General features: G+C 57.6%; 1 protein-coding gene across 2 annotated transcripts in view; it reads right to left on the reverse strand.

Annotated features, from left to right (window-relative positions):
• Lmx1b (LIM homeobox transcription factor 1 beta) overlaps positions 1 to 23,346 on the reverse strand; it is a 71,606-nt gene that overhangs the window by 48,065 nt on the left and 195 nt on the right. For both annotated transcript variants that reach the window (XM_077108632.1, XM_077108631.1), the window contains exon 2: positions 22,387 to 22,573. In XM_077108632.1, coding sequence (XP_076964747.1) covers positions 22,387 to 22,573 — 187 coding nt within the window. The remainder of the gene's footprint in view (positions 1 to 22,386; positions 22,574 to 23,346) is intronic.

Here is a 23,346-nt window from a genome sequence, read left to right on the forward strand (position 1 = left end):
CCCCGGGAGAGCGCGCGCGCTCCGAAGAGCACAGCTAATAACGGAGCCGACCGCCGCTGCGCCCCGCGCCCCGAGGTCTTTCTGCGCAGACTGCTAAGCACCGCGTCTCCCCCGAGAGCCGAGACAGAGATAAAATGATTAAAAACTGCCGAGCGCCCGGCCATCACTCGCTCCGCTGTCAGCCGAGACAAGACAAATCTCCGCGATTCTCCTCTCCCCTCCTCTCCCATTGTGAGCCCCGAGCTGGGACCTGGGGGCCGGGTGGGGTCGGGGTCGGCTCCCTGGGGTGCAAGGGCCAGGGGCAGGGCAGCTCCTGCGGGCAGGCGCTGGCCTCCCGGCGGGCGGGGGCGGCTGCGGGGCTGGAGCCTGGACCTCAGGGCCTGCCGCCCACTGCCTGGCTCCTCCAAGAAGCCTCAGGGCGCACCTGTCAGGGCACACCTGTTGGGCACTGTGGAGGGCACACCTGTGAGGACATACCGGCAGGGACACACCCACTGGGGCACACCTGTCCTGATCCACCTGTCCAGCAGGGAGGGGCTCTCCTGGACAGCCTGGCTGCCTCCAGACCCTGAGACCCCAGCTGGGCAGGCTGATGGGACCCCCACCAAGGACCCAAAGGAGATCTTGGGTGGTGTGGGGCCTCCTCCAGGGCCTGGGTCCTACCTGGTGTCCACCCCTCTGGGCCTAGAGCTAAGCTGGGCCCAGCACCTAGCAGAGGAGGAAGGGAGAGGAGGAAAAGCCACTGTTCTCACCCCAGAGAGCCTGTCACTCATGTCACACCGCCTGCCTGGGGATAAAGGTGACAGGAGATTCCTAGGAAACTTGGGCTGGACCCTCAGAAGCCTGGCCACTGGCCACCAGCATCACAGGCCAAGAAGGCCCATCTGCGGCTCTGCCTGTCACACTGCCCTGGGTCCACACATCCACCTGCAGGGCCCACATGGACAGAGGTACGAGCCCCTCCATGCCCTGACAGCCCACCGTGGCTGACACCACACACTGACACCTAGACCCATACGGTGTGCCCATGATGGACATGAGTGACACACAGGTGGAATTACCAGCACTAGGAAACGCACATGCCACACACTTGCCCACACTGACACCATGAGCCTGTGCTCAGGGACATGGTGACAAGTATGCACACTCAGCATACATACACAGCGCCTGTCCACTGTACGCACTGGCATTCAAATATGGGTGAATACACCAGGGTCCCCAGGGAGACACGGGGCTTGCCTCTCCAGATGCCGGGTGCTCTGAAGCACAGCGTCACCCGCTGCCACCTGCCTGTGATCAGCTCAGCCAGAGCAGGCTGGGCAGGTACTGCAACCAGAAACTGGGATGACTTATAGCAGCCGTGACCCTGACAGACACCCTGGGCACTAATGCCAAGCAGTTAGTGCTTGTGGCCCCTGGCTGGGATGGGGTGTCTGGGCCAAGCTGGGCTGGGCCAGATCCTGCACTCTCCCAAGGATCCCTGGTTCTGTTCCAAGCTGGACAGAGGGTCTGCCCCCTCACACCCTCTCATGTGCACACACACCCAGAGGGAGATACACAGGGCCACACCACCATCACTGATGGGCTCACACACGTGTGCACCCCGTGCATGCACAGATGTGGATACCTGGTGCCCATTTGTCCACGTGAATTCCCTGAGTCCCCGCCACAGGCCAGGCACTGGGCTAGGTGCTGGGCAGGGGTCCTGCCTCGGGGCACAGGTCAGGGTGGGCTCTCACCAAGCTCGTCTGCTGATACCCACAAGACCCCCATGCACACGTGCACGTGTGGTTGCATGTGCTCAAGGGCACACACTTAAATACAACCTTGCAGGACCCCTTCCCACATCCACGGCTCCTATCTCCCGAGGAGGGTCCGGAGCCCCCCCCTCGCCTCCCCCTGCAATCCACACAGCAGTCAGAGTACATTTCCTAACCTCGGATCCGACACACCGTCCCCTGCTTAGAACCTTCCTGTGGCTCCCAGTGGGCCCCGGAGCAAAGGCCAACCTCCCACATAGCCCCCCAGACCCTGCGTGGTCTCACTCCTTAGGCCCTGGGTGTGCTGCTCTGCCTGCAGTGCGCCCCCTCCCTCCTCTCCCAGATAATCCCTCTGCTCTGGCTCCAATGGCTCTTCCTCCAGGAAGTCCTCCTCTGAGCCTGTGTGAGGAGCCCTGTCCCCAGGGACCCCAAACCCTCTGCTCTCTCCATCAGAGCCCTCACCGAGCTCCTGCCAGGCATGCATTTCTCTCTCCCACTGGCCAGTGCATTCCTTGGGGACAGGGCTTTGTCTACCAGTGTCCTTAGCACCTGGGACAAGGCACATTGTCACCTCTTGGCAAATACTCAAAAGGAAGGAGGGAGGGAGGAAGCCCCAAGTGGGGTCCTGGCTCCCAAGTGAGACGAGGCTTGCAGAAAGGCCAGGCAGGAGGGGTCCAGGAGGGGAGGCTGGGGTATGAGGGATGCCCAGGAACCGTAGGGCCATCAGACAGGAAGAGGCTGTCATTCCTGTCACTCGTTGTCCCCAGTGCTCATTTCTGGGTGCAGGAGTGGATGCCTCCTTCTGCCCCCACTGAAGGGCTGGCCTCCCACAGAGGCAGGCCCAGGCACCGACTGCTGGGCTCTCCTCCTTCGGGGGCAGCAGCTCACAGCTCCGGGGGGTGCAGTCCTTGGTGCTACTCGCAGTCAGGCTCGGGTCCAAGTCCCCGGCTTCCTAGCTGGGTGACCTCAGAGCAGCTCCTTCACCTCTCTGAGCTCCAGTTTTCTCAGCTGCAACTTTGTGAAACTTGAACAATAGAAACACACAGCGATTATTTCTCTTTGCTAGAAACTGAGCCTGGGTTTCTAGAATACTGGTTTTGTAGGTGAAGAGACCCAGGTGAAAGCAGGAAGTGATGAACCAAGGTCAGGCCCCCAGTCTCTGAACTCCACACTCTCAACCGCCAAGGTCATTGGCCAAGTGTAGAGAATCACCAGCAGGTCAGTGGTCAGTCCCCACACCGTGCCCAAGCCGTGCCCTTGGCTGGGGTGCCCTCACCATGGCATCCCTCTGACTGCAACTGGCTTTTCAAAAGCATCCTGCGTCTGCCTCACCTGCAGAGCCATCCTGTCCCCCAGTCCCAACAGCGCGCCCCGTGAGTCCCAGCTTTGGTGTGAGTCCCAGGGTGTCTTGCTTGCTCCCGTGGGACAAGCAGTGTGAGGATGGCGGGCTAGGGGGTGACAAGTTGTGGCCCCGGAGAGGAGGGCGAGGGCAGGGAGGGGCGGCCAGGAGCCAGTGTGGGCACCGAGCCTCTGGGTTTGGCACTCAGCTCCCGCATCTGTAAATTGGGGACCGGGCCAGGTGTGGCCCTCACACTGTGTGCGTGCCTGCCTATGTGCTGGCACTTGGGACATATCTGCAGGGCTGCAGGGCAGAGGGGGACACCAGGGCAGAGGAAGGGAGCGGGCACATGCTTCCAATGGGCCATGGGCTCCAGGTGCAGGGCCTTGGTCCTGTTCCTGCACCCGCAAAGCCCTCCTCCTTGCCTTTCCCCGCTGTCCCAGTGTCCCCTCTGACAAGAGCATCCGGGGCCCCTCTTGCAGCCACGGCCCCCATGGCCTCACCATCCACAGTTCTGTCCCCTGTGGAGCTCCAGCTCCACGGGGCTGAGGCCAGGCCGGTCACCCCTGCTCCCTACTCTGTGTGTGCAGGCGGGGAGCTGGCCCCAAGAAGCGGGCAGAGGGGAGCCAAAGGGGCGAGCGTGGAGGGCCTCCTGGTTCCTCTTGTAAACTCTCATTATAACAAAGAGGGCTGGTGGGCGGTGGGCAGAGCACCTGCCCCACTGCACCAGGCCGGGGTCCCATCCCCATGCAGAGGAGAGAAAAGAGGGCTGGGCTAGGGATGCAGTGCTTGCCTCGTGACATGCATGAGGCTCTGGGGTCCATCCCAGCCTGCCAAGACAGGTAGACAGACAGACAAAGAACAATAACCATAATAACAATAGCTTGGCTTTTTTTGGCGGGGGGTGATGCGCTTTGTACTAAGTACTTTACATCCTCCCCTCACTAATCCCTGCAGGGACCTAGAGGGAAGAAATGGCTGTACCCATTTTAAAGATGAGGAAATTGGGGCTCAGAGAGGTCAAGGAAGTCAAGACAGTGGCTCGTGGCGTGGCCTTGGGCAGAACCCAGCGCCCAGTGTTGAGGGACTCAACAGGAACACCGCAGGAGGTGGGCAACCTGGGAGCTCTGTGAGCACCTACTGTGTGCCCAGCCCACTCCCTGTCCATGTGAGATGGGATGTGGTGTTCAGACACCTCTGGACGGTGGGGGCCTCTCAGTCACTGCCAGGCAAGGAGACTGACTCTCCAGGTCTCCACTGCTCTGCCACCAAGCCTTCTGGCTGTCCTCTGGATGCCATCCTGCCAATCAGTGCTTGTCCTCTGGGATTCCCTGCCCTCTCCTCTGCTCACCTGGTGTCTTAGTGTCACCCCAGTCCTGCCTGGAGCAGGGGTCCTTCTGGTTGGGTGGGCGCTAGGCTTCCTTCCCCTCCCCCAGCTTCCTCAAACACTCTGAGCCCCCGCTGTCTGCCAGGGCGTCCCGGGAGTGTGCGGAAGGGGACTCAGGCCAGCTGGGGGGTAAGCTGGGCGACCTGGGACAGCTGAGTTCCCTCTTTTCCTCAGTTTCCACATCTCTGAAATGGGGACACCAGGCCCTGCCTCCTAGACTCACCAGGGTCTGCAGTGATAATGGGAGTCCTCAGCTCCGCGGCTGGCGGGTGCAGGCTCTAGAAATACCTCCATCAACCCGGGCTGAGTACGGGAAGTACAGGTGGGGAAGTACAGGTGGGGCATGCACAGCCGACTCGGGGAGGGGAGAGCGCAGGGAGCTGAGCTGAACCCCGTGGCCTCCGCCCTCTCCTGCCTCCTGAGGGTACTAATGCTGCACTGTTGCCCACATCCTGGGCTTTCAGGGAGGGGCGAAACTCTATCCCAGGTGACCCCAGGATGGGCCAGTGTCCTCACCACCATCCTCCAGATCTACATCTGCTGCAGTCCCAGCCACCGCCTGCAGCATGCTGGGAAATGGGCCAGACCCCAGTGAGCTGCATGCCCAGAGACACACAGAGGGGGCTGGGGACGTGGCTCAGTGGCAGAGCACTTGCCTGGCATTGTGAGGCCCTGGGTTTCATCCCTAGTCCTCCCACCACCCCGCAAAAAAAAAAAAAAAAAAGATAGAAAGACAGAAAGACAGACAGCCCTAGCGCATCCCTCCATTTGCAGGGACAGGACATACAGACACCAAGAACCTACCCGGCCCCGTGGGCCAGGCTGCCAGTGTCCAGGGCAGATTCTCCGGCCTTAGTGTGCCCAGGCACCCCTCGGGGACAGTAGGGAGTGAGACCTCCAGGCTCTCCTGGGGGTCGGAGCCCTTCACAGCCTGGGAATCGCCATGGGTAACAAGTGCACAGGACGGAGCCCCAGCCTGGGGGCCAGGGAACCCCATGAAACTGAGACTCCCATGCCGGGCCTCCAGAGAGGAGGCTCCCAGAAGGAGAGAGGCCGGTGAGGCTGGGCGCGGGGCAACCTCTCAGCCGCAGCAAGATCTAGATGCGGGCAAGGGGCCAGGACAGGGGCTCCCACAGGGACACCTTGCAAGAGTGAAGGACTCCAAGAGGGTGACAGTGGAGTGTCAGCCAAGCCAGGCCTCTGAGCACCGGGTCCTGTGGGAATGCGCAGGTCACACGCTCACGAGGTCACATGTCCTTCCAGAGACCCAGCCAGGTGGTCACGCTCCGCCTCAGCCAGGCAGCTTCCCATCGGGGCCTAGCCCCAGCCCCAGGCCTCTCCCCCTGCCCTGTCCTCTACCCCACCCTCAGAACTACCAGCCGAGGTTGGTCCCCTCTGGGTTCCTTTGCTGCCCTGGCCTCCAGCATGGCAGCAGCCCCCTCCTGCCAGACTCTGATCCCACGCACACGCCACCAGCATCTTCTCCATAAAGTGCCTCTCTAGCTCCCGTCACTGCCCTGTCCAATAACCTTCAATGGCTCCCTATTGCCCACAGGATCAAATCTAAACCCTGGAATGTGGCCGCTAGCCCCTACCCTGATCTGCAGACTCTCATCCCAGCAGCCCTAAGCAGCCCTTCCTGCCAGACTGCGCCCCAGCTCACCAGGCTCATCCAGATTTAACCCCCAATATTCCACCACTAGTGCCCACCTGGAATGCCCTCCCCTAGTCCTTCCCAGCTCTAGCCTCCTGCCTCACAGGCCCCTGCCCAGGGGGACCTGGAATGCAGATTTCTGCTGTCCTCTGACGTTACTTACTACCCTGCCACAGCCCTTCCCCTAACAAGAGTAGCTCACATTGATTCATGTGGCTCTTCACACACCTCAGTTCTTATTTCTCCCCACAGCTCTAGAGGATGGGTTCTCTGTTACCTTAATTTTACCAGTGGAACAGAGGCTCAGAGAGGCTGAGGAACTTGTTAAGGGTCACACAGCCAAAAAGAGCCCAGGCCTGCCTACCCATATCCTGACTTATTTCTCTATACTTTCAGTACTAACTGAGCACCTACTATAAGCCCTGTTCCAGCCAAGGCCTGATACATATAACCACAGCCATACACCTGTCAAAGCCCAGGACATCCATGGGAAAATCGGCAAGAACCACACTCCTAACAAGAAGACTGCATCTGTTTTCGCCTTTAAATTTTGTCATTGCCCAGAGGCAGGTATTTGGGTTTTTCTTTTTTTAATGTTTATTTTTTAGTTGTAGGTGGACACTATATCTTTGTTTTATTTTTATGTTGTGCTGAGGATCAAACCCAGTGCCTCACGCATGCTAGTCGAGCGTGCTACCACTTGAGCCACATCCTGAGCCCCAGGTGTTTGGTTCTTAATAGACTTTGAGAGAAGTAAAGCACAGAAAGGTAAAGCATCTAGCCCAAGATCACTCAGCCAGTAAGCAGCAGAGCCTAGATTTGAACACTGAAATCTGAGACTCCAAAGCACTGTTAAAGAATCTGGTTAAGAGGCTGGGGTACAGTTCAGTGGAAGAGCCTTTGCCTGGCTTGCATGAGGTCCTGGGCTCTATCCTCAGTACCACAATAAATGAGTGAACGATGGTTGTTTTTGGCCTGCCAAGGAATTCTGGGGTCACAAAACCCAAGAAGATGCAGGGTAAGTGGTGCGTAGAGTGCCAGCTCCTCAGGAGGCTGAAGCAGGAGGATTGCTTGAGTCCAGGAGTTCAAGACCAGCCTGGGCAACACAGTGAGACCCCAAGAAGAGGTGGGTATCTGCAGGCCTGAACCCTGCTTAACTCTGCCCCATGCCCCCCCAGTACACCCCGCCCGAAGCCGGGAGCTCGCCAAGGCCAGGGTGGACTTGCCCCTCCTGGGCCACCTTAGCCAGCCCCTTAGCCAGGCCCCCGCGGGCTCTCACCTAATGCCCTCCTAACCTCTGGCCAGGGGGCCCGCAGGCCAAGCAGAGACGTCCACACCTCCTGCGCTCCCTGGCAAGACGCTTCCTTGGCGGCTGCTGTTACTTGCTACATCCCGCCATTCCGTTTAAATCTCAGCGCTGGAGGAGATACTCCTCTACACCCGGAGGGCCAGTCTGCAGGGGGTGGCACCTCTGTGATGGCCAGTGGGGGCCAGCCCGCCTCCCCCAGGGCCTGTCCCTGCGAACTCCTCCTGCAGCCCACAGGGGGCTGCCACCCGCCCACCCCTCTGGCTCCAGGCCTGGACGGGACCAGACCTGGAGGGTGGACAGGCCAGGCGGGGGCACGTGGGAGGGAGCTGAGCCCTCACCCCAGGCCCCTTTGCAGTTCAAAGTGACCCACTCAGGCGGCTGTCCCTTCAAAGGGCAGTCAGCGCCTGCCCTGGGCTGTGTACCGGCAGCCCGGAGCCAGGAAGGCCCCCGGGGGAAGGACAGCCCTGCCAGGGCAGCAGCGCTTCTGGGGTGGGCTGCTCTCTGGGCCCCTGCCCCAGGTCCCTGTCCCGAGCAGGAGGTGGACCCGGCCAGAACCCCTCCCCACCAACCTCCTCTCCTGATGCATTTGGGGGCAGGGTGGCCGGGGTGGCGGGGAGGGGGCGGGGGACCGTCCCGCAGCTGAGGAGTCAGCCTCTCTGGGAAGCACCGGGCAGACCCTGGGACTTGAGGGGGATTCCCTTCAGCTGCTCCCTGGCTGTGTGACCTGGGGCTCCTCACTTGAGGACTCTGTTTTAGTTTCCCCCCAGGTAAATTGGGCCGGGATGGGAGGAGACCAGCCCCGTTGGCACAAGGCAGGTCCTTCCCCCAGTGCCACTTGCTCCACCCACCACAGGACAGTAGTTCACGCCAGTGAGGCCCAGGGAGAAGGCGTGGCCTGGGGGTGGCTCCACCCCCGGGTTCCCTCAGGCTGAGGAGCGGTCCCAGGGCTGGTCCATGCTGGGCAGCCCCCCACTAGCTGTGCGACCTCAACATTCTGAGTCTCCGTTCTGTCACCTGGAAAAGGAGGTTAACCCAAAGTGCTTTCAGGAACACTCACAAGATCTGGGGTGGCAAGGGCTGAGCCTGGTGCCTGGGTATAACATGTGCCTTGTAGGTGGTAGTGCTTACCATCTGAAGCTGTGTGACTTTGGGGAAATCACTGCACCTCTCAGGTCAAGCTTCAATGTTGGCAAAAGGTGAAATGATACAAAGCCTGTCCCCAGGAGACTTGGTGAGACAACCCCCATCAAAGACTTGCCCCTGGCACATGCAGCCAATACTGGCCATTCATTAGGAGCCACATGTTCAACAAACAACATTGAACCAGCCTGCTACCAAAGCACCTAATCCAGCAGGAGGCCAGATTCTGTCCTCCACAAGGATCCCGGAAAGTTTTCTCATGACACAATGCCTGGGCTCCACTTGCAGTTCCACTCACTAGCTGTGTGACCTTAGACAAGTTACTCGACTTCTCTGTGCCTCAGCCATCTCATTTGAAAATAACAACAGCACCCATGTCCTATTGTCATTAAAGAATGGAAAGTGCTCAGAGTTGTGCCTCAAGAGCCCTAACTGCTAATTAAGTGTCCACTGGGGTTATTCTTGCTGCCGCTGCCACGTGCTCTCCAGGCCTGCCCTGCCTGTCAGAAAGCCTCATGCAGCTGGGCCTCCTTCTGCAGACTTGGGAAGGGTCAGCTACTGAGAGGTGCCCCTAGTACCCTGCAGATCGGAGGCTGCTGCGGGCTTCCTCTCGGGTCTGTTTCCCTAGCAGCTGGAACGCGTAGGAAAAAAGCTCCCAGCCTGCTGGGCTTGTCAAAGCAGGGCCAGCTTTACTGGAACCAGGTTTGGATGGTAATTTTGCGGTCATAACAACTATTTTCTTTACATACTGCTATAGAAAGGGGAACCTTCCACGTTTTTTTTTAACCTAATTGAAGACACTATCAAGCGTAAATATGCTGGCGTTTTTAATAAAAACATGATGGAGGAAAATATTCAAAGCTCAATAATCAGAAGCAATTTGCGTGGTGAGCAGAGATGTGTCAGATTCTGCCCCCTCCCCGCCTGGCTGGGCTGTGCGGGGCTGGCAGCCTCAGACCTATGGCAAAATAATGAGCAGCAGTGAGGCTCGGAGATAGCCTGAGAAATACCCTGGAAAAGGAAAACAGATGCCAAAGAGTGTGGTGCAAAAGTCATATTTCATGCCTGACTTTGGAGAATGTTAATAAGGATTAGGACCATACTCCAACAGAACCGCTATCAGTCAAGGCGGGGTAATTAATTTTGCTTCAGATCTCTGCTCGAGGAAAATGAGAACGGCGAGCCTGGTTTCACGGCACGGCACGGCACGGCACGGAGATGCCACGCCGGGAGAACAGCCGCAGGAACTCCCAGAGCCACGTCCTGAGCCCAGCCGAAGCCCGTCGGTAGCTGGTGGCCTCTCCCGATTTGTTGTGTCAATTTGGGGATCTTTTCCGAATCGTAACATTATCAAATTCTTTTTTTTTTCCAGGATTGGCTAATAAATATGATTAAGATAACACGTCCCAAACCACATGTCCTCAGCTCGGCCTCCAACATGTGGAGGGCAGATGTGTCTTCCGTGCACAGATGACCCAGCCGCAGCTCCCCTGAGGCAGGGACCCTGGGAGATGGAGCTTGGAGAGGTCCCAGCAGTACTGGCAGCCCGCTGGCCTGCTGTGGCCCTGACCAGGCTGCTGGCCTCCCCATGACCTATGCAGAGAGGAAGAGCCAAGCCCAGTATGTCTGGGAGTCAGAGATTAAAAGGATGGAGGGACAGCAGAGGATGCACTGTGCTCACCTGGCCCTTGTCCCTCAATGTTCCAATTAAGAACACAAAATTCCCAAACCCCACAGGACTCAGGAAACTCTCAAAATCATTTGACTGTTGAGACCACCTGTCACCCCCTACTAGAAGCCAGGACCCTGAGACCTCAGCCCAGAGGGGACAGAGGAGGCCAGTATTAACGCCAGATCCTGCAAGAGGGTTCTGGAAAGAAGCTGGAGTTGCTACATTGAGCCCTAGCCTGGAAGAATGCCGATGGAGGTTCCTGCTTCTACCCTGCCAAGCACAGTGAGCCTGGGTCAGTCCTGGCTGCACCTGGTTCTCAATTTTCCCACTGCTAAAAGGATCTTGAAATGTCCTTCACCTGGGACACTCTTAAGTTGCCCAGGCTGCAATCCTCCTGCCTCAGCCTCCTGAGTCTCTGGGATCACATAAGGGAGACACTGTACCCTGTTCACTGGGATCTTCTAAAACAGCCCCCGTGGGTGTGGCCCAGCTGTACCCTCATTGTCTCAGGGTCCTTGGAGGCCCCAGAGATGGAGCTAGGAGGCCTGGCTTGCTGAGGTTGACAGCCCAGCTCCCGTGCTGACCAGAACAGGCCACTGGGGCAAAGCCAAGCCTTAGTGCTGGGGAGAGCTCCTCCCACCAGGACCAAGCAGGATGCCTGTCCCAAAGCAAGATATGAGTGAGCCAAGGTATGAGTGATCCACCTTACCTTTCCCTTGGGATCAGGAGGAGGCAATAGCAAAAGTCCCTCAGAGTTAGCCCAGCCAGGCCAGGCCAAAGGGGTCAGGCGGACAGGAGGACAGGCCATTCCACCCCAGTGTAGATAATGAAGGAATGTCAGGGGTGGTGGAGACCTCCCAAACCATGACACAGGACGCCACCCAGGGAGGACTCCAGGACCAGGATGAGCCCACTGTCTGCAGGGCAGGCTGGGGTAAACCTGGCCACCTGGAAGAGGCCAGAAGTCTTTCCTTCCTGACCAGTTCCTGCTTCGGAGACCACTCTGAACAAGTGCCGAGACCCAGCTCCTCCGGAGCTGGACAGGATCGATCTGCCTGGCTGAGGAACTCTCCTAGGTTTGGAAGCGGCTCACTGCCAGGTTCTGGCCCCGCATTAGAGCTGTGCGGTGGCCGCAGAGTCGCGAGGCCTCTCCCCTCTCCCTGCTGCAGGAGCCGGCCACGGGGTAGAGGCTGGGAGCCCAGGGTGCGGCCGGCCCTGATATGAACCATCTGCGTTGTCTTAGGCCGCCCCTCTGCCCACTGTCCCTCTGAACTCGGCCGGTTCCCGCGGGCCGTTTGATGCTCGAAGGGTCACAGACCCCCGCACACAAATCACTGCCGCGGGGCTGGGGGTGGGGCGGAGGCGCTGAAACCTAATCCGCAAAGTTTGCTCCGCCGCAGGCTCGCTCCTTCCCTTGCTCGCTCGCTCGACGCCCCCACCCCTCTCCAAACAAGGCTTATTTTTCTTGCCAAAAAAACAAAGTTGGTATCAAGTGTTTCGAGGGAGAAAGTCTCTCCCCTGCACCCCCACCCGACTCCACACCCCAAGAAAGGGCCGGTCGCTGGCTGAGCTGGGGACTGCAGAGGGGCGTCGGGACGGGACGGCTGGGAGGTGAGCTCTGGGCTCCAAGCCTATGCGTCCCCTTCTCGGCTCCTCCGGCCCTGCCCTGTCCCTCTGGTCGTCCCCCCCGCCTGGATCCGGCTCCCTCGGTCGGAGCTCCCAGTCCCAGCACGCTGGGAGATGGAAGCATCACTTCCTGCCCCTTCTCCCTCCCCATAAAACAACCCTTGCCTGTCGCTTTTACGAGGTGACACCCTGCTCTCACCCCGATCCTCCCAGAGCCCAGAGCCTGGGCTCAACCGGGGAGGAGACCGTGTGCAGTCAGGCGTCCCCGGAGCCCTGCCAGGGCGCAAGAGGATCCTCGGAGAGAGCCTACGAGCTTTAAAAGGAGGCCACAAAGCCAGTGTTAGAGGCAACTTCGTTCGAAGGTCTCCCTCCTGCTCCATTGACTCTGGGGTCTTCGGGCCGAAACCCTGGGAGCTGTTCCGGGCCGCCGGCCGGTGTCCCCCGAGGGCGCAGAGCGGATCCTGGGAGTGCACGGGTTTCCTTTGCTGGGTGTTGGTTTTGCTTTTGGTTTTTTCAGGCGGTGCATCGACCCGGAACCGAGCGTTGCCGCTTCTGGGTAGCCCGCGGCTCCCCACTGTGCCCAGTGGCCAAGGCTGGTGGGTGTCTAAAGTCCACGCCTCCCGCCCGCGCTGCGCTGGGCAGAGTTCTAGTTGTCCAAGCCGGCAGCTGGGCTTGGGCAAGGTGGCGACATCGAAGGGTGGGTCGGGCACTGGGCTGAGTCGGCGCGACCGACTCGGGCCCCCGCTGGAAGGACCTGCAAACGGTGGATGAGGATGGTGGCCCCAGCAGTGGCCAGAATAAAAGGCGCCACCGCCCCGGCGGAGAAGCGGGTTTCCGCAGGGGTCGAACAAAGGAATTCGGCCTCTGAAGAAAGGGGCCGAGCTCGCAGCTGGGAATAGCCAGCCCTGGAGACCCGCGGGAGTGCGAGGGCTGCGGCTCTAGTCCCAGGGATCCAACGAAATCTGCCCCTCGGGGACTCCAGCCTGGAATCTCTATTCTCGTTAAACCCGCGTTGATAAGGGGGGCGGGCTTGGGCCCCCAGCGGCACCTTCCCTGGGAAGAGGGGACCCAGTGGGCAGTGCGTTCCATCAGTGCAGGCAAAAACAAAACAAAAACAAGTCTCTCCACGGTATTCTCCGATTCTCTGGAGCAGGGGCGCTACTGTCCCCATTTCCCAGACGCTGCCAATCGAGGCTCCGGCAAAGCACCCCTATCCCCCGCCTGCTCCAGAGGCCCAAGCCCTCTCCGAAATGAAAGGCTGGGGGGGGTTGGGGGGGCTCTAGGGCCCAAGCCCCCTCCTCCCGCTGCCCTCGGAAGGGGTGGAGGGGACACGGTTGTAAGGTGCTCGGCTTCTTTTCTCTGCTTGACATGAATAAGGGGATTAGGACGGCAAGTTTCCGTCGTTCACTCCGTGGGACAAAAGGTCCCGCGGTTTGAGCGGTGCAGCCTCTGATTAAACGACAGAGCCCTGTCACTCAGCACCATCCTAGGTACTTGTGTTCCTGACATAATCTTATTAGAAGATAAAACCGGCGAAATCCTTTTCATAATGAAAAGTTACATTTAATGGCTGGACTCGCCCCCACTCCCTCCCGGACCCTGCCCTCCTTCCCCGTTGCTGTTGGATATGGCTCGCCTGTAATTGGCATTTAAAGCACCAAGTCCAGGAGAAAAACGGGGTTTAGGGTTTTTGTAATCCCCCTAAACTGTCTTTGTTCGAAATCTCCACAGATACAAGTCTGTTAAGAGTAAATATTTGTGGATTGATACAACCACATTTCCCCCCTGCAAACCGAATCTGAAAACCCCCGCAGCCGCTCTCGGGCCGGGGCGCAGGAGGAGGGGGCTGGGGTAGGTCGGTCTGCGCTGGGCTCCGGGAACTCGGGTTCCGGGCCGCCCTGTCTCTCCAGGAGCTTGGGCGACTTCGCACATTTCCCAGGCGGGGGAAAAAGGTCTTAGACTTTTTTTTTTTTTTTAATTTTTCTGTTCCCTCAATAAACAAACCTCCTGAACTAGATGCTTTCGCGCCTGCCCAAGGGGGTCGGCGGGAGGGTTTGGGGAGGGGCGAGGGCTTTTCTCAAACCGGAATGAAAATGCGAACTCTCGCCACCAGCCCTGCTCCCTTCCAGCGGGAGCCTGCAGTGGCTAGGAGGGGATCCACTCCTTCTGGGCCTCCAGATGCCCCAGCCCACAGGTCACCCCAGGAAAGCCCAGGAAAGCCTCCGAGCTGCCAAGGATCCCCGAAAAGCGAAGAAGCCCGAAGACCGCCGCGGGGCCCCGGGCTCCCGGCTCCAGCCCAGCCCTGGATCGGATTCCTTCATAAATCAGCGGCTGGGTGAAAGGGCTCCGCTTTAGAAAGGGCAGGACGGTGTGCGCGTATTAGAGCGCGCGGTTCCCAAATCCGGGCTAAACCCCTGGTGACACCGAAATTCATCAACCTCCCCCGGAGCCCCCCGCTCCGCCAAGGAGCCTGGGAGCCCTGGAGCCTGTGCACCGTGCTGTCCCACCCTCGGGAAAGACAACGTGTCGCAGGAACCGAGGAGGAGAGGGCCTGGAGGAGGGCGCCGGTGCAGACTGCTGAAAGCCGTGGGCCCTGCGCCCCGGCGATGAAGAAAGCTCTCCCACTCGGGAAGGCAGTTATTCTAACCTTTTTCCTCCTCTGCCTGGGCTGGCCCTACAGGGGACATTCAGCGCAAGGAGGGCAGTGACCCTCCCACTCGCCCCCATCCTTCCAGGCAGCCCACTTTAGGGGGGCGGGGATCCTAACTGTTCAGACTGGGCATCTGAGGCCTCAGGAGGTCAGAAGAGAGGACTTGGCGAGCCCAGTGGGGTTGGGAGTTAGACTCATCTGGTGGAAGTTATTTAAACTCCTCAGCCTCGGTTTCCTCACTCATAGGTAGAGCAGGAGCAATAAGGCCAGTGAATTTTGCAGGCGCTCACCAAACACCAATTTCCTTTCTATTTGCACTTCTGTGGTCTGCCCCTCTGGGGTAAGGCTGTGCTCCTGCAAGTTCATCTATGCTGGTCATGCTCAAGAGTCTACTGAGAAAAAAAAGGGGGCCTGTGCACCTCAGTAGTTATGGCAGCCCATCCACAGGCTGCCTCTGCTGCCAAAGAAGAGTCTCTGGCAGCCAGACCTACCCCATTCCCTTCTCAAGGGAAGAATTCAAAACACAGGACCTGGACCTGGATAAGGAGCAGGAGGGTGGGTGAGGCCCCTCTGGAGGCCTGTTCTGGAGAGTTCACTTTCTGGGCCTCCCATGCAGGGCAGACAATGCATTGCTGCCTGGCCGGGCTGCCTCCTGCTCAGTTCCCCAAAGGGAAGAAAAAGATATACATGGACTGAGTGCCCAAAACAAGCTGCCACCTTTGGGTTTATTCCACTTTATCTTCAGAGCAATCCTAGGAGATTGGAATTATTACCCCCATTTCACAGAGGAGGAAACTGAGGCTTAGGAAGAGCTACCAGTGTATCCCCCAAGGACCTTGGCCTGTGTCACTAGGAGATGGAGATGTTCTCTATCCCCAAGTTGTGATTGCCACCAACCTTGCTCTTCCTTTGAGAAAATGTGCCCCACCCAGGGCCCTGCCACTTGGAGGTCAACTCATAGCATCTTGATTGTCTGACCTCTGCAGGCTTAGGCTAGTGCCCACACTGGACAGCCCAGCAACTATAGCAATGCAGGCGTCACATGATGAGAGTCACCGAGCCCCCCCCAATCCCACGCAGGCGCGAAGGAGGAGGGAGAAGGGGGAACAGCAGTCACACCCAGCTTGTCCCAGGGCTGCGCTGCTCCTCCTCTCCCGTCATCGCTGCCTGAGCACCAGCCCTGCAAGCCGCCTGCCTGGGGGGAGAGACCCCTGGCAGCCCTGGGGCCCAGCACACTCATCTACCAGGCATCTTTCTTGAACTACCCAGCAGCTTGGTGGCCTCCATAGTCTTACCAGCCCTGGTGGGCACCTCTGTTGCTCTGGGCAGCACTAAGAACCCTCCCTGCCCAGCTGGCAACCTCCCCACAGTTCCTGGGGAAGCTTCTCAGCACCAGCCCAGCCAGGAAGCAAACATCTTTGTTTCTTCTGGAATCAGACTCCAGGAACCGGGTTTTTTCTCCAGCAGCACTTCCCCCAAGTGCACCAAGTGCCAGGCCAGCCAGGTGCTCTGCCATCACACTCATCTAGGGCCAGTTGGAGCCAAGCTCTCAAGACAAAGCTTCCCCCTCCCTCGTGCCCACACAACCTGAGAACCCCTCCCCCAGCAGAGCCCCAGGGTCAGCAGGGCAGGTCCAGGGGCTGCCAGTCAAAAAGCTGAGATGGATACAATATTGCCCAGGGAATAACAAAGGAAGGTCTCACGCAGAAATTTATTTGTACTGATCAGGAGAAGCAAAAGGTAAGGGGCAAGGAGGAAGTGCTGTCAGGCAGGCCTGAAACCCAAGAAAGTTGCCATTCGGAGCACAGTGGCCCCTTATACCCCACCACTCCACACCACAGCAGTAGTTAAAGCAAACACAGGCCCTTCACTGCCCCATCAGTTACACCTTCCCCCCAAAATTACACAAACTTTGAAACATTTTTCTGGGAGAAGATGGATATTTCAGGAGACTTGAGGTCAAGGCTGGGCTGTTTAAAGTATATTATTAACAAATAAACATTTACTGCAAAAAAAGAGAAAAAAAAGAGAAAAACTCTATAGGCCACCAGGGAACCAAATCATGTTGCTTTTGGCATCAAATGACAGGAGACATTTATGACATGAATGGAGAACACCAGCCGGTCGATGAAATGGCAAACGTCTGCCACTTTGCTTCCTCTGCCTTCCTGAGTCAACTTTTTCAAATATGGTTTCAGCCTGGCCCGCCCTGGCTACCTCACTACCACACCTCCCCACTTCTGACTGCAGGGGCAACTCATATCTATATAAGTTGGGTTTGGCCCTTTGCTGCCATCAGCACAGAATCTGGGGGTTGGAGAAGGTCCGAGGAACTTCTAGCTTGGTCAGCCAGAGAGCCAAGGGCCTTGAGTCCTGGCACCCCAACTGACTGACAGGCAGCTCCTGGGATGGGTGGACCATCCTCCCACCTCCTTCCCCCAGGCTGAGGCCTGATTGTGGTGTCCAACAAATTGGAAGTTATAACTCATGTCACTCAGAGTATTCTCCATCCTTCAGTGTAAGTGATGCCAAAGTAGAACTGGCTCCCTCCTTCCCCCTCTTTCTTTTTTAAAAAACTCCATCAACACAGGACAGAGAAGGCTCTAGTCCAACACGGGTGCAAACCACACAAGGTCACACAGCTTGGGCGGGAGGGTCCCCTGGACCTCATGAGATAGTGTTCCTGCACCACTGAGCTCTCATCTTCCTTTTGAGAAGTATCCAGATCCCCCCTTCTAGATCTCACCATCATCTCGCTCAGAAATGTTTGTTGAGCTCTATTCTCTGTCATTCGAATCACAATAAACATGAACAGTCCTTGAAACATGAAATCGTATTATTGAGTATGCATTTCCAAGCAATACATAGACCCTGGAGATGCCCACTGAGTCCCAGTGGAGCCCAACAACATGCCCTCAAGGAGGATCGAGCAGCACAGAGGCGCCCCTGCTGCCTGACCTTTCTGCTAATGCACTGCACTGTTGGTATCTGTCCTCAACCTCAATCAGAACTTTTCCCACCCCTCTTGAGGTGCGGGAGGAGATCAGGGATTCCCTGAAGCCCCACTAAGTGCCCTGTAGTCCTCACAGCCATCCTACAGAGTGATGGCACCCCCAGTTTGGTGATGGAGAACACAGGCTGCGAGTGGGTAGCTACTCAGTGTTGATCAACATTCACTGAGTGTTGGGGCTGGGAGGTGAATCCAGCCCTGACTCAGAGTCTCAAGTGCTTTTCATGGTGCGGGGCAGGACCCTCATAGTGCCCTATTAGGCAAAGGAAATGATTTCCGGAAGGAATGCCCCTCGCCATCTCTGCCTGTTTAGAGAGGGTCAAGACAAGCCCAGCACACCAGCTGGACCTTGGGCATGGAACCTGCTGTAGTACACGGTAGGTGTCTTTGAAAACAAGGCATTCCCTGCCACCAATGATAACAATAGTAATAATATTTTCCAGAGTGTTCATAACTTGCCAGGCAAGATGCCAAATCCTTTGGGACACCTTATCTGGAGTCCCTATAAGAATACTCCCCCGCCCCAGGTGGCTAAGTCCCATGTACAGAAGAGGATAAGCTAGGTGCCAGGGTTCTGAACAGGAAGGAGCTGAGAATCCCCAACTGTACACCCCAGAGCAGAACCTCAGAGTAGACTCCCCCCACTTGAGAGAAACTCAGCAAGCAAATAAAGCTCACTAGCACCAGTGTGGTGAGGGGAGGGTGAGCCAGTCACAGCGGTGAATAATACCTCCTCCTAGCCGGTGACTGCAGCCTCAGGATTGCCGCCCTGTAGCCCCTGCCCACAGCCCAGGCACCGGGGTTAAATGCAGAGTGCTTTACCCCAGACGTGGGCTGGCAGACCTCCCCCTGGAGGGTCCCTCCTCCTTGGGCCCCCAGGGAGAGCACCCGGCAGGTCTTTTTGTCAGGCAAAGCCTTGGCTCCTCCTTCCAAGCCCCTTGGTGTCTAAGACCCTCTCTCCCGACTGTGCACAGGGGTGTCTGCGGTCCTGAATTGGTCCTGTGAGGGACCATGCTGGCTGGGGTGCCCGCTGGGAACGGTGAGCGGGCCCCCTACAGTAAGGCGGCGGGAGGCCTCCAAACTGGGAAAAGCAGCAGCCAGAAAAGGCTGGCGTCTGGCTTTGTTCCCCGAGTGCCACACCGGCACGCTGCCTCCCAGGAAGGCCCTTCCCGGTGTGAGGAAAGGAATGCGCCTGGAAGAGCCGTAGGGCCGGGAGCACCGCAGCTGGGGGATTTGGAAAACGCCACCCCAGGACTCAAAGGCTTTTGGTGAAACCTAGACAAGGCCCTGATGCCCCTTTCTGTCGCGTGGTATGGGGGCACCCCACTTGGGCAGGCGAGCCCAAGGGCACCCTGGCGGGCTCCGCGGAGCCCGGTCAGCGGAGCCTCCGGAGCTGCTGGAGGCTCAGTGCCCGTGCAGGCCCCGCCGCGGAAGCCCCGCGAGCCTCGGCCGCCGCCGGGGTGGAGCCCCGCGTCCCTCCGCGCACAAAGGCTCCTGCTCGCGCACCAACGAGGCTGGGTCGCCAGACCTGGGAGCTGTATTACAAGCGATTAGACTCCATTTTGTGACAGATTTTTGGACTCTCCCACCGACCCTCCCCCCTTCCGGAGCCTCCTCCAGGAATTCGCCACCTCCTCAGGATAGAAAGCCTTTCCAGACAGCGACAGGCGGCGAGAAAGGAGAGTTACATAATTCTATCTGGTCAAGGAAAAAAATGTTGGTGGGGGGGGGATGTTGTCATTTTTGTCTTTTCCTAACCTTCCTCGGTGGAGGACGCGGAGAGGTGTTGGCGATCATGTGGAGGCCGGGTTCCTCCCCGTTCTAACCGGGTTTTTTTGGTTCAAAAAAGGCTAAAGCTGTTTTTTGTTTGTTTTGTTTTATTATTAGAAGGAGCCCCCAAAAAACACTCAGGGAGAAAAAGGAGACTTTTCGAGTTACGAGTGAAAATGCCAAACTGCGCAGCCGCAATGTGCTTTGCTCAACTAGGCCGGATGAGAGGATTTTATCAAATGCTACTAAATGTGCCCAAACGTCCATTAATCACCCCCGTGGTGCGTAAAATAACTTTGCGCGTCTGGGTGCCCGGGATCTTTGAGAACAAATCGAAAGGAGGGAAAACACACTTAACTAGAAATGGCAACCTCTTTCTTTCTAAGGACGAAAGAACTCTGCAGCTCCTCGCACCCAGGCGAGGATGAGGACGCAGTTTTTCAAAAGTTGGGGCGGCCTGGGGGAGTGTTAATTTCCCCCTACCGCTGACGCAAAGGCTCAACAAAATGAAGAAGGCACGTTTCTGAGCCCACTTGCCTGGATTCCCGTCTGAAAAGCATTTGCACACAGATGAAATAAATATGCATCTGCGATTCTCAAAGAAAAAAAAAAGAAAACGAGAATAAAAATATTTTTATTGTGAATAGAGTACTGCTTTCTTGTGAGCTCTCTCCTGCTTGGCTGCGCTTGTTCTCCCTGGTAAATGCTGTCTCCAGATTCGCTGGGGGATTTGCGCCCAAGATTGTCTTGATAACCCCCACGCAGCCACCCCAGCACAGCCTCGGCCTGCCAGGCCTAGTGCAGATCCCTAATTGGCATTATCGGAAGAAAGAGGAAGACGTAGGAGGGGACTACGAGCAAAGAGAATAATGCCAACCCCTCCCTCCCCCAGGCTTCAGCCTCACAGGACCCAGACTCATGGCACTGGGACCTGAGATTCCCTCTTGGACAAAATTCATTCCCAACACATGGGACTGCACTGAAGAAGCAGGCTCTTAGGGGACTTTTTTCTTTTCTTTTCTTTTAAAAATAAATATACATTGGACAAAGCGATTGCAAATGTTTAATGTTTAATTGTTTTGTAAAATGAGGGGGTTAGTCGGCTCCACTGTAAGGGAATATTCAGCTCAAATGTGACTCCGGTTCTGTGCCCACAGAACCAGGGAGCATGCTTGCTTTCTTTTGAAGAGAAGCCCTATCTTAATTATGGGAATAAATATATATAAGAGGTTGAAAAGAGTCTTTCCAATATGTTAAAAAAATTTTAAACCATGCAAATGTTTCAGAGGCCCATTTTTACCTTCCCCAGCCTCCTGGCCCCACATGTTGAGTTGCTTAAGCCAGTGGCTGAACTGGGTGCAAGTGGCATTGCCAGAGCCAAGTTCAGGGTTAGGTAAGCAGAGCAAGGCCAGGGGGACAGGGTGTGGGTGTGTGTTGGAGGCTGGGGCACCCTGTGGAGGTGCTCCCTGGGCCAGCCCAGAGTCCCCAACCACATCTACGTCATTTTATTTGTGCTGCTCCATGCCCGACTTCGGGTGAAATTAGTGGTGGCCCTTCCCTCTCCTAGAACTAGAATCATATCAGTCCAGGGCACCATACAGCAAAGACTGACGGCCCTGGGCTTAAGTCTGAGTTGCTTCATACAAAGGAAGAGGCCTCAGTTGCATTTCTGTAGAACCTGCAAAAGAGCTGATTCTCTCTACCAACCCCAATTCCTACCCACAGAGCCCTCAGTGAACAGGAGCAAGGAGCCAAAAGCAGCTCTTGTCCATTCCCCAGAGCAGGGGACCCAGTCAGTGCCTTTATGGTAGGACCTGTTCCCTCTATAGGACTCTGGTGTGCAGTCCCACTATTTCCAGGCCTCAGTCAGGCAGTTAGGATGCTCCCCTCCCCACCAGGCTTTGGATTTTGGGACAATCCTTGGGCAGAGTAGGAAGTCTACACTCAGCACTAGGTACAGGCAGCCCAGCCTCTCCAAGAGGCTTGGGCACTCACAGCCCTGTCTGAGCACCAAAGCACCTGAGCAACCTACCCACCCTGCAGCTCATGCAAGACGGCTTTCTGGGCACCCACTAAAAGTTCTCCCAGGAACCCACATCTCTCTGCAATACCATTCTGGGGGCCCCCACAGCTCTCTTGCTCTTGACTCTTGCTCCTCACTTTCCCCTGTTCAATTGTACTGCCAGGCACAAAACCCAGCAGGTCAAAAGAAAAGGCCTGTCTATACTCTCTGTCCCTGGTCTCTTGCCATATAAATCCAGTCACAGTTAAACACAAAGTCAGTAGATGAGGCTCAAGCCACTCTGGCCTAAATCTGAGGTTTGGACAATACCAGGACAGAGCGGCCACCACTTTCCAACACACACTGTAAGAAAAATGGCCATCAGGGAACTGCTGATTCCGTCAGTTCCTCACCCTAACTGGACTGCAGCTTGCCACCTCTTGAGATCTTCTTCCTAGACTTCTTCTTTAGCCAAGGGATGGGGAGAAGCAAAACTCCCGCATGGAACGGTTTGCAGAAGATGGACACCATTTCTCTCCATCAGGGACAAAAAGTACAACGGGAGCCTAGCAGGACGGTACGGGGACTGCTAAGGCAGCTCAGTGGCCAGTACACCACATTCCTGCTCCAGAAATCCCAAATCCCCACACAAGGGCTGGGTAAGCACACCAACAGGCTTGGCTCCGAAAGCACTGCCTTCCTTTGAAATGCAATTCCTGGTCCCCAATTCAGGCTTCAGGGGGGCCAGGCCCCTTCCCTGGACTCCGGCATCGGCATGTATGAGCCAGTCCACCTAGGGCCTTGTCTTGTACCCCACCTCAGCGGCTCAGCATAGGTTTCGGGACAAACTGATGACATCTAAGGGCTACCGCACCAGTTCGGGCCGGTGGGGATGGTCCACCACAACCCCCAGACACGCAGCCTGCAGAGCCCTCGGAGCCCTCGCAGCTACTGGGCCCAGCGGAGCGCACAGCCGGGAGGGCGGACGCGGGCCCTGCCCGGCAGTGGGCCGGCCAGGCTCGAGTGCCGGGCGGCGGCGGGGAAGGAGGAGGACGAGAGGCGCTTACTGTTGGTAGTCTTGTTTGCAGTACAGTTTCCGATCCCGGAAGTAGCAGCTGGTGGTGAGGGCTTGCTGACACGCCGCGCACTGCAAACACTCCTCGTGCCAGGACGACTCGTTGACTCGCATCAGGAAGCGGTCGGAGATGGGCCGCTGGCAGCCCTCGCAGACGGCGGGATGCGGGCAGTCGGAGCCTGCAGCGCACAGGGCGAGAGCCGGGCCGTCAGCGCAGCCCGGCCCAACCCCGGCGTCCCGGTCGCGCGGTGCCCACAGCCCTCCGCTTCGAGGGCGACGGCGACCCGGGAGCGCCGCTCGTTGCCTGCGGTCTCCCAGCCGCCGCGCCAGGGTTCTGGCAGCCCCAGCCTGTGAGTCCCAGTCCTTGGGCTCCGGCGCAAAGAGGCCGTGGGCCTCGAGCCTTGGCTCGGCGCTGCGCTCTCCTCTTTTCCGGAGATTCAGCGCTTGGTGTTAATATAAGCGAGAAGGAGCACGATGCAGGGTGCCCGGCTGCGACTGAGACAGGCGAGGTGAGGTTGGGGTGCACGCAGGCTGACACGCCCCACGGTGGCTTCGTGATCTTCTGTCCCCAATCTACCCCAAACCTGTGGTTTAGATGACCCACGGGACATTTTTCTCCTAGAAGCTCCCCCTCCTCGGGCGACCTGACACCTCTCCCAGGCTCGCCAAGGTGACTACTTGGGTCCTCCATCACCCGTGTCACCAGCTGCCTACCCTTGCCGGGAGTAGTAGCTCTAGAACCTAGGCCCAAGGAGGATGGTGGGTGGAGGCTGGAACTGCCCTGTCTGCCTCCTGAGTGATGTCCCTGCACACTTCTGTCCCTCAGGAAGCCTGTCTAGGCGTGCTTGTTGCCCCTCTGGTATCACTCCGGGAGCCCTGTCCCTGTACCTCCTCCCTATGTCTGTACACCCATTTCCTTCATCTGTTGGCCAGGACGCCTGTGTGCACCGCG

This window comes from Callospermophilus lateralis, chromosome 2 (genome assembly GCF_048772815.1).
Source record: "Callospermophilus lateralis isolate mCalLat2 chromosome 2, mCalLat2.hap1, whole genome shotgun sequence".
NCBI lineage: Eukaryota > Metazoa > Chordata > Mammalia > Rodentia > Sciuridae > Callospermophilus > Callospermophilus lateralis.